This window comes from Gossypium arboreum, chromosome 8, assembly GCF_025698485.1.
Source record: "Gossypium arboreum isolate Shixiya-1 chromosome 8, ASM2569848v2, whole genome shotgun sequence".
NCBI lineage: Eukaryota > Viridiplantae > Streptophyta > Magnoliopsida > Malvales > Malvaceae > Gossypium > Gossypium arboreum.
Genome location: NC_069077.1, coordinates 13,466,642 through 13,477,076, shown reverse-complemented (window position 1 = coordinate 13,477,076; position 10,435 = coordinate 13,466,642). Strand labels below are relative to the sequence as shown.

General features: G+C 32.6%; 1 protein-coding gene across 1 annotated transcript; it reads left to right on the top strand.

Moving 5' to 3' along the window:
- Nucleotides 1–1,751: 1,751 nt before the first annotated feature.
- On the top strand, nucleotides 1,752–8,856 carry LOC108469816 (E3 ubiquitin ligase PQT3-like). Its single transcript, XM_017770871.2, has 15 exons — nucleotides 1,752–2,699; nucleotides 3,196–3,292; nucleotides 3,493–3,574; nucleotides 3,749–3,915; nucleotides 4,012–4,088; nucleotides 4,580–4,636; nucleotides 4,710–4,866; nucleotides 4,946–5,094; nucleotides 5,198–5,362; nucleotides 5,454–5,750; nucleotides 6,163–6,204; nucleotides 6,311–6,560; nucleotides 6,753–6,872; nucleotides 7,058–7,133; nucleotides 8,108–8,856. The coding sequence occupies exons 1-15, from the start codon at nucleotides 2,534–2,536 to the stop codon at nucleotides 8,720–8,722; spliced, it is 2,517 nt and encodes an 838-aa protein (XP_017626360.1). The 5' UTR covers nucleotides 1,752–2,533; the 3' UTR covers nucleotides 8,723–8,856.
- The last annotated feature ends 1,579 nt before the right edge of the window (nucleotides 8,857–10,435 follow it).

Below are 10,435 nucleotides of genomic sequence, written 5' to 3'. Positions count from 1 at the left end.
CTCCCGACCCGACCAAACTTAGGTTGAGTTTGGAAAAGGTTTGTTATGTTTCGGGCCAAACCAACCCGAATTCAATTTAAATAACAAAAATATTTTTAAAATTAAATTTAATTGTAAACCATATAATTAATATAAGGGTAAACTACATCCAATATCACTAAATTATTAGTAAGTTTAAGCTTTGGCCACTTAACTTCGAAATGTTACAAAATGGTTATTAAGCTATTTGAAAGTTTTCTTTTAAGTCAGCAGGTTATTTAAAATCATTGTTGTATAGCTTTCTCTGTTTCACATTGCTTGCACCAATAGAAAGCTCTCATTTCTCTTCTTTTTTATAGTTTAATTTTTTTTCATGAAGTGTCTTTGAATGTCATAAATTTGCAAATCAAAATCAAATAGCTTTCTTCTCAGATCTCTTACACTAACCTTTAAATCGACTTAGATCTAAGGTATGTTCTTCTATTTATCAATGGATACTGATCCATTGTACTAATCATTGAATTATTGCTTGGAGCTTGCTAGCCAAACTTTATTTTAAAAAAAAAGAAAGTTATAGCCCAGTGACTTAAATAAAAACTTTCGAATAGTTCAATGATCATTTTGTAACTTTTTGAAGTTTAGTGATCAAAACATAAATTTACTAATAGTTTAGTGACATTAAGTGTAATTTACCATTTTTATAATATTTATTAATTTTAAACAATGAAATAGGCTTCTTGGACGAATTGGGTCGTGTAAAAAATAGGCTTGAGCTTGAAAATTTGTTTGGACCCAGGCCATGACTTGACTTGACCTAACTCATAGATAAGTCTTTTTTTTTTTAATTTTTTTAATTTTTTTATATATTTTAAATTATTTTATTTTTAAGTTTTAATGAGTTTTATTTTTTACATTTTATTGAAAATACAAAAATAAATTTTAAAATTTTATGAAACCGTAAATATATTAAATATTTTAAATAATAAATAATATTTTTAAACCATAAATATGAATTGTATTAAAATTTAATCTTATTTAATTCTTTTAATAATATAAAAATTAATTAATTAATTAATTTAATTTATTTAATATTATTTGATTCTTTCAATAATTAATTCTTATATTATTAAACATACATATTTAGTTATTTATATTTAATAAAATAAATAAATAATTATTAATTTAATAAATTATTTAATTTAATATTTTTATTTTAATAATAACAATGAAAATTTTAAATTAAGCAATATTATTACTATATTATTGAAAAGTATTTGTACTAATATTTCAATAATAATTATATATTACAATTTATAAATATTTAAATGCTTTATAATATATAAAATATGAATATTTTAATTATATAAATTAAATTTTAATTAGATATTATTTATTATTAAATTTATATAAGATATTGATTATAAAATAAATTTTAATTGTTAAAATGAAATGCTAATATAATATTTTTAACAAATATATTTATATCATGTTTGTTTAATTAAAAATAACTTTTAAAAATAATTTTAAGAAAATTTGTTAAAATAAAAATAGAATCACCTACTTACTAGAAAATCAATCCATTTTCCTAAATCATTTTCCAAAAGCTATTTCCAATGAAATATATGTGGCCTAAATTAGAATAGAGGAATTAAATCCACACCAAGCACTAAGAACAGGGACTATTGGAAGAATTTCACCAAAATTATATTTAGACCAGCGGCTCGGGAGCACGTGAGGGGCTTATGGCGGCCCATCAAGCTGATTAGATAAATAAATATTTTAGAGGGTCCAGATTTTCTGTGGAGCCTCGGACCAAATTCCCATTGCTTTATCTATCTTTGAAACCCTCCCCAAACCCAATCTCAATCCCAAACCCTAGAGCTGCATGATGATCGCTAATCCTTTCCGTCTCTCCAATCTTTGATTGAGCTTCTCCAACATTTTTAATATTCCCTATTCGATTTTGGCTTTTCTGAATCTCAACCTTCGACGCTGCCGTGTTTTTCTTTGAAGATCGATCGGTGGTGGGATTGTCCGTCGAAGATTACTTTTGGGTCGAGTTTTAGAAGATCTGGATCAGCGGAGAATTGATTGTTTGGGACCCATTTTTCTAATAAAACAATCGAAGAGCTCGTGTGAATTTGACGAATGGCTATGGCCAAGTGGATTTTTAATAATTCCTTGTGATTTGCCCTGATATTTTTGGGAACTTCTGGATTCGCTTACAAATTCGAAAAAAGATAGGCGGTTTTTTGATAAAATTCCGGAGAAACTGTAAGGATAGATTTCTTGAAGAGAGAGCTTCGGATTTTGCATCGGCGAGGAATCACAAGTTTGGTTTGATTTCTTTTAGAATTAAGAAAAAAAAAATAAAGAATTTTTGTACTGTTCAATTTGGTTTTTTCTTATTTCTTTTTTGAATATCAGGCCTATATAAATATTTTTTGGAAGGCCAATAAATAAGCTAATTACATTGTTTTTTATTAATTTAATTTTTGTTCATCATCATCATCATCATCATCATTATTACTATTAAGAGGAAAAGAAAGGAAAAATGGCTGTTTATTACAAGTTTAAGAGTGCAAGAGACTTTGATTCAATTGCCATGGATGGTCCATTTATAAGCGTTGGTACTTTGAAAGAAAAAATATTTGAATCAAAGCACTTGGGCAGGGGTACAGACTTCGACCTCGTTGTCACTAATGCCCAAACTAACGAAGGTTGGTCGTTGCTCTTTGGCAGCTTTGTTCAATTAAATGTTAATCTGTTTTAAGTAATTTTTTGGGAGCAAAGATGGCATTTAGTACTATGTTCTTACGTACTTAGTGGTTTCTCGTCAGTGGTTAAGCTTTCAAATTTGGTTGTTATGTATCTTCGACTGGGTTTCCTCAATTTCAAGTAGAGTTTCTCTTGTGTAGATGGTTTTAACCATGACTAGCTTTCTGTATTTTTAGTGCGTGGAGGTGGGTTCTAAATTCAATAAGTCGGGTAGCAAACTGGTTACTTGAACCAAGTCAATAGAAAGAATTGTTTGTTTCCTGGAGGGAGTTTTGATTTTTGAAAAAATTTAGCATAGAAATGTCAATTTGGAGTTTAGCCAAATATATCTTTATGTTGGCCCACTTTGTTTCTTGAATGGATATTTAGTAATTGTTTGTCCGCCATGGATTAGTCTGTTTCTAGTGTTTTATAGACTTGTTCTCTTTTCAATTTCAGAATATCTTGATGAAGCAATGTTAATCCCAAAAAATACTTCTGTTTTAATTCGCCGGGTTCCTGGAAGGCCTCGCATGCCTATTGTTGCTGCTCAAGAGTATTATCTCAATCCCTTAGATACCTAACCAGTCAAATATTTAACTTTATTGTACTTGTTAAAAAAGCAAGTGTAAAAGATTCAATTTACTGCATGAACTGATATGTTGTGTGCTTAGATTTGTTCTGGCATGTACTGCCTGCTATTGTTAGACGAAATTCGATTATAGTTTTGAGTTTGGGCTATGTTATGTTTCTCAGGCCTAAGGTGGAAAATCAGACTAAAAATGCTCAACCTGAAAAGATAAACTTTCTGGATGCCGAGTCACCTGTCCCAAAATATGTAAGCTTTTTAATCCCAAAATATGTAAGCTTTTTAATCCCAAAATATTCCTTGCAGAAGATTGGTTCGTCTTCACACTACTTGTGTTAACTGTTGTGTATTTGAGGAATGTTGTATTTATCAGCAGGAAAAAACAATAGAAACCTAATATCAACCTTCATTTTTTACATATAGACTGAAGACACTGAATGGGATGAATTTGGAAATGATTTATATTCAATCCCTGAAACGCTGCCAGTGCAGTCTAGCAATCCAGTTCATAATGCTCCCCCTTCTAATAAAGCTGATGAAGACAACAAGATTAAGGCTTTAATTGATACTCCTGCCTTGGACTGGCAGCGGTGAGATGATTTCGAATCTCTTTTTCTTTTCATTTCTTGTTTCTTAGTTTGATGTAATTTCCATTGGTTACAATTTTAATTATTTTCGATCAACAGCCAAGGTGCAGATGGTTTTGGACCTGGAAGAGGCTTTGGAAGGGGTATGGGTGGAAGGATGGGTGGGCGTGGTTTTGGTGATTATCTTATTTCCTTTTTGTTTTTTTGCAGCATTTATCATGGTGGGTGGGTGTGTGAGTTTGTACATAGGATATTCTTTTTATGTTAATCTCTAGATAATTGACATTTGATATTTTTCTGTTCCTAAGTATTGTGGCATTAATGGGCCTCCGAGCTTTGTATGTGATATTAGTATTGTGATTTCTTATGATTTTGTGTCTATGTATGTTGCATGTGAGTGTGGCGGCTTGTCCATAGTTCCGTAGGTGCGAGGTTCTTAGTGGTTTTTGCCCTTGTAAATGTATTGAAGTTTGCACCATCACTTTTTTGTTGCTCTTAACATATAATGATTTTTGTATAACATTCATTTTTGAAAGAACAGTGGCCATTTATTCTCATTTTAGATAAGTGGGGTTTGAAATTTTGTGGGACATTTCATTCATGTAATTGTACTTCTGAAATTGTATATGGAGTTGAAAATTTTTTTTGTTTCTATTGGTTCAACTAGGATTGGAACGCAAAACACCTCCTCCAGGTTATGTTTGTCACCGCTGTAAGGTGCCAGGTATGTTGATTGATAATACTTCTTTTCCTGGACATTTTAGCAAACTTGTGCTTATTAAGGAACTTTCATGTAGGGCATTTTATTCAGCACTGCCCCACAAATGGTGATCCAAACTATGATATCAAAAGGGTAAAGCCTCCTACTGGCATTCCAAAGTCGATGCTAATGGCAACTCCAGATGGCTCTTATGCATTGCCGAGCGGAGCAGTTGCAGTTTTGAAGCCCAATGAGTAACTGTTTTGGGTTTTGTCTATGCTTGTAGCAAATTCTTGTTTTGATGCTTGAAAACTAATTTTTTGTTTCTAACAGAGCTGCTTTTGAGAGAGAAATTGAGGGCTTACCTTCCACTCGTCCTGTTGGTGACCTTCCACCTGAACTTCATTGCCCATTGTGCAAGGAAGTAATGAAAGATGCTGTTCTAACTAGCAAATGTTGTTTTACTAGTTTTTGTGATAAATGTGAGTTTCATAGCTACTTATTCCATTTGTCTTGTGGTTCTTTTTTCCTGCTGATGCTTTTGGTTATGCATGTTGAAACTCACTTTAACAAAATATAACTCAGGTATAAGAGACCACATTATCTCAAAATTAATGTGTGTATGTGGGGCTTCCAACATACTGGCCGATGATCTTCTGCCAAATAAGACCCTAAGAGATACAATTAATCGCATATTGGAGTCTGGTAACAGCAGTGCCGATAATGCTGGAAGCACTTTTCAAGTTCAAGGTTTGTAAGTCATCAACATTATGAAATGAATTTTTCAATGAGTTCTATCATGTAAGAATCATTATTGATTTGTCCTGTCTTTCAAATTTAGATATGGAATCTGCTCGATGTCCACAGCCAAAAATTCCATCTCCTACTGCATCTGCTGCATCAAAGGGAGAGCAGAAGCCAGTGTCTGCTAAGGAAGAATGTCCTGATGTGTACGACAAGGCTAATGAGGTTAAGGTAGCTATTCCTCAGCAGGTCTTGGAGAAAGTTAAGGTTGTTAAGGCTGCTGATGCATCTGAGGCTACACTGGAATCATTGAGTGTGAAGGAACCTGCATCACAAGGGAGTGCCCCACTTGCAGAGGAAGAAGTGCAACAAAAGGTGGCTTCTGGAGACGCAGGTAATTGTTATTTGTTTCTTAATTTTTTGATTATATTGGTTTGATCAGTTTGAAAGATAATCGTTATGAATATTGGTACTGATCCTCCCTAGAAAGTGGAGAGGTTTAAGATTCAAACCTGTGTTGGAAACGTTTGATGTGGGGCTATTCTGCTCCATTTATGCCTTAGTACCATCTCTCCTCTTGAAAGTTGTGGCCAGGATTTGTCCTTTATGAAAAGCATTTCTGGTGGGTCTATTAACATGCATTCTTCAGGCTGTAAATGTTTATGTGATCTTCTTTCATGTTTCATCTTGCACAAGTAGTTGGATGGATGTTTGTGTGTATCATAGAGAACATAGTATTCCTTCTCTCGTGGGAATCAGGAAATAAATAGATTTGAGTTTTAATTTTTGATGCTTTGCTTCTCCAGGGAAGAAAAAGAAAAAGAAGAAGGTCCGTTTGCTAGGAAATGGTAGGTCTACAGCCCCTTTTTTGTATTTCGTGATGTTGGAAACTGCATTGAGTTTCATAAAATCATTAGGAATATTTAACCTGAATCTTATTCTTTTGTCCTCTAGAGTTGCAATGGAAAACCCCTCAGGATCTTGCAGCTGAGAACTATATGATGTCTATGGGTCCTTCAGCCTATAACCCTTACTGGTCTGGTATGCAGCCAGGAATGGATGGGTTTATGTGTCCTTATGCTGGTGCGATGCCTTATATGGGGGGCTATGGACTAGGTCCATTGGACATGCCATTTGGAGGTGTAATGCCTCCAGATCCTTTTGGCGCTCAAGGGTACATGTTTCCTCCTGTCCCACCTCAGAGGTACGAATAACTTTTGTTAAATAGCCTATATGGTATGTTTATACCAGTTGCAGTTTTCTTGCTTGATTGTATGCATAGCATTTTTCTCTGTTATGAAAGTACTATTGGGTTCAATATCAATGACCTTTATATGCAACTTGATACTATTTGGACATCCATGGTCTCAGTAACGTTGTTTTAAATGCATTGTAGAGATCTTGCCGACTTCGGAATGGGTATGAATGTTGCCCCACCAATCAGGAGCAGAGAGGAATTCCAGGCTCGGCAAGCTGATTTGCGGAGGAGGCGTGAAAATGAGAGAGGAGGTGAAAGGTACTGAACATACTCTTAAGCTTACTAGGTACACTAATTGTTCACTTCAACTAACTTGGGAATAATTCCCTTCTCATTTTCTATTCCTGGTTTCATAGTGCATTTAAGTCTTGATACCTTGAAATGTGCTAGGTATAGGTTTAAATTCATAGGTTTCTTACCATTCATGGATTACCATGTTTCAGGGATTTCTCCAGAGATCGGGAATTTGGTAGAGAAATGAGCAGCAGTGGTGAATTTTCTTCATTGAAACCAAAATCTGTATGTCTTCATTATTTCCCTAGTTTTTTGTTTTGTTTTTTTTCTGGTTATGCACATATGGTTCCACTTATTGACATGGGGAAGTCAATAGAAGAGCATAAAAATTGAAGCTTTTTGACAGTCATTTTCACTCCTGAGCTGTCTTAAAGTTTTGACATTTCTACTGGTACTTGTCTGTTTTCTTTCTCGCAAAGTTCTATGGTGGTTTACATTGAAAAAGGATAAGCGTATGGAGTTGCTCACTGTTTAAGCATTGTATTAGTGTCATTTTGCAGCCTTCTGATATTATGTTATCTATATTCTGTACTACTAAATATATGCTCTATGGTCTGCTGCTTATTTTGTTTTCTCCTGTTTGTATTATTGAGTTGAAAAATGGAAATAACCAATTCATTCACATATACTTGGGGACATAAACTAGTCCTATTAAGTTACTAATTGAAGTGTTAGTGGTGCAAATCTTATTGGGATTTGAAATAAATCGCCGACCCATTTGCATACAGTAAGACGTAAACTTGTCTTATGAAGTTTCTAATTGAAGTTCTTTTCTAGTTCATCCTGTTTGTCCGGGTTTTTTTCCTTGCTAGTCTTCAAGTATTCTAAAACTACAATTTCTAATCATTCTGTGCTTGCCATCTGGTATTCCCAAGCTTTTCTAGTTTTTTCATCTACCAATTGCTCGTGTTTCCCTTTTCTGTTTTTATCATTAAAATGAACATAAGAGAGATATATGCTTATAGCGGCAATTCATAAAATTCTACTAGATGTTTCTCTGTTTTTACTACTCTCTTTCATGGTGAGGGCCAGAAGAGTACGATGGCCTTTTGATGAGGGCCAGATAGCAATTCATAAGAATTCAGAGGAACAAACAAAATAAATTGGCAATATGGGATAAAATTTTTATAAAGGAGAGATCCATATTTAGGGTGAGTACTTTAAGTTGCTAAAGGTTGTTTTATGTCTGTTTGTTGCAGAAGCCTACCCCACAAATGTTAGGTGGTGACCATCGCCATGAACACGCACGGCTCCAATCAGAGAGGACCTCTCATGAACACCCCATGCGGGACCATGAAGCACCTCCCCGACCTACAAAGAGAAACCCCGACCAGCATCATGAGCGTGATCATGACCATGACCTTGATCGCCATCATCACCATCGACCTGAGTCTTCCAAGCTTGCCCCTGAAACAGTCACCAAAGCCACTTCCACGACTGCTACTGCAGCAATGGATAAGAGTCAAAAGACAAGTGTGTTTTCTCGCATTAGCTTTCCGGAAGAACACAGCAAGAAACGCAGACTATCTTCGGATGCACCTGCGTCTTCTGGCCATCACAAGTCAACTTCCAATGGATACTATGATGACTACAAGACTAGTTCAGCAGCCCCAAAGGCAATTTCTGGTACTAGCGGGGGTGGTAGGAAGAGCAGTCGTAGCAATGCTGTAGATTACGAATCTAGTGATGATGATAGACATTTCAAAAGGAAGCCGTCGAGGTATTCACGGTCACCATCAGCTGAGTGGATAGAACCACGGCACTCTAGAGGATCCAAGGAACGCGAGCGTAGCAGCTATAATAAACATAGATAAAAGAGTAAATAATAATATTAGAGTTTGTAACGCTGCGAGTGCTGTGAAGGAGCAATCGCAATCTCATACTTTTGGACTAATACGTTTAATGATTATATGACGTAAAAGCTTTTTGCTTGCTTTGCAATCTAAAATCCGTAATTATGATTTGTGGTGGTTCTATTTCAGTATTCTCTCTTCTAAAATCCGTTATGCATTTTATTTTCTGTAGTAAATATTAAATGGTATTTTCACTTTTCATAAATTTAAGATTTTCGGTATGGTTTAATTTTTATTAAAATAAAGACTCAAATATCTTTGAATAATATTAATTTATTTTAATTATAGAATGTCATTTTGTAATATCCTTAACGGATTGAGTTAAAATAAAAGATTAAAATGTATTAGAATAATATTAATTTTTGTTAAAATTAAATGACTTTTTATTCAAAAAATCATTATACTTTTAATAATTTCTCAGATTGAGTTAATATTTAATTGACTCATGATAACAATTAAATTAAGAGTTTAAATAATAATATAGATAATTATTATATTTAATGAAATAAAATAATTTATATAATTTATAAATTTACAAGCCATTTCATATTTATATAAAAGAAAGGTCTTAGGCCTTCCTTACATGACACCTGTCCAATATAAGTGTTAACTGTTTTTTCTTTCATTTCCCCAGTGTCAGTTGATTTTTCTTACATGAGAAGTTAATGGCCAAATATCAGTTCTAATCCCTCTGCATTTTACATGACACCTGTCCAATACTCCAATGTCAATCGTTTTCCTTTTTTCTTTTTCATTTTTTTTTTGACATGATAAGCTAATGGCCAAATATAAATTCTAATCCCTCTACCTTTTTTTTTGAGATTATATAAGAATGGTTAAATTCTAGATTTATTCTTTCTATTTTGCTCAAATATAAAATTTAATCTTTATACTTCAATTTTGACATAATTTAGTATCTCGACTTTTCTAATGTCATTAGTTTGCCTAAATACTTTACTCTAATTAAAATGTTGATGTGAATTTTAAAATTTTAAACATTGTTAAGATTCTCTATTAAATTCAAGTTTATTACAATATCAATTTTTTGTTATATAGATACCAAGTGAGTTTCTTTTTCAATTTTAAAATGTCACACCAACAAATTTAATAGAAGCATTTTAATATACCTAAATTTTTAGATTTGGAAAGTAGAAGGACTAAATCTTGAAAATAAAATATAAAGATTAAATTCCATATATATAAAGAAGTACAAGAATTTTGAACATTCTACAACTTTTAAATTTTTACTCTATATTTTAATCAAAATAAATAATTACAATGTCCATTACAAGAATTTTAAAATTTTTATTAAATTCAAGTCCATTACAATGTCATTTTTGTGTTACATGGATATTGAGTGAGTTTTTTTTTAAATTTAAAATGTCATACCAACAAATTTAATAAAATAATTTTAACAGTGTTAACAAATGAACCTAAATTTTTAGATTTGAAAAGTAGAGGGCTAAATCCTAAAAATAAACTATAAAAATTAAATTCAAAATATACAAAGAAATTTTTAATCAAAATATAAATAATTATTGTGAAAAGAAAGAATCACTTTCTTATAAATTAATTTCACTATTTACATCCCTAATGTTTAATCAAAATTAATTTCGAAAAATTGTCCACCAACTTACATAATATTCACTTCCTATACCTCCATTTTATCAATCA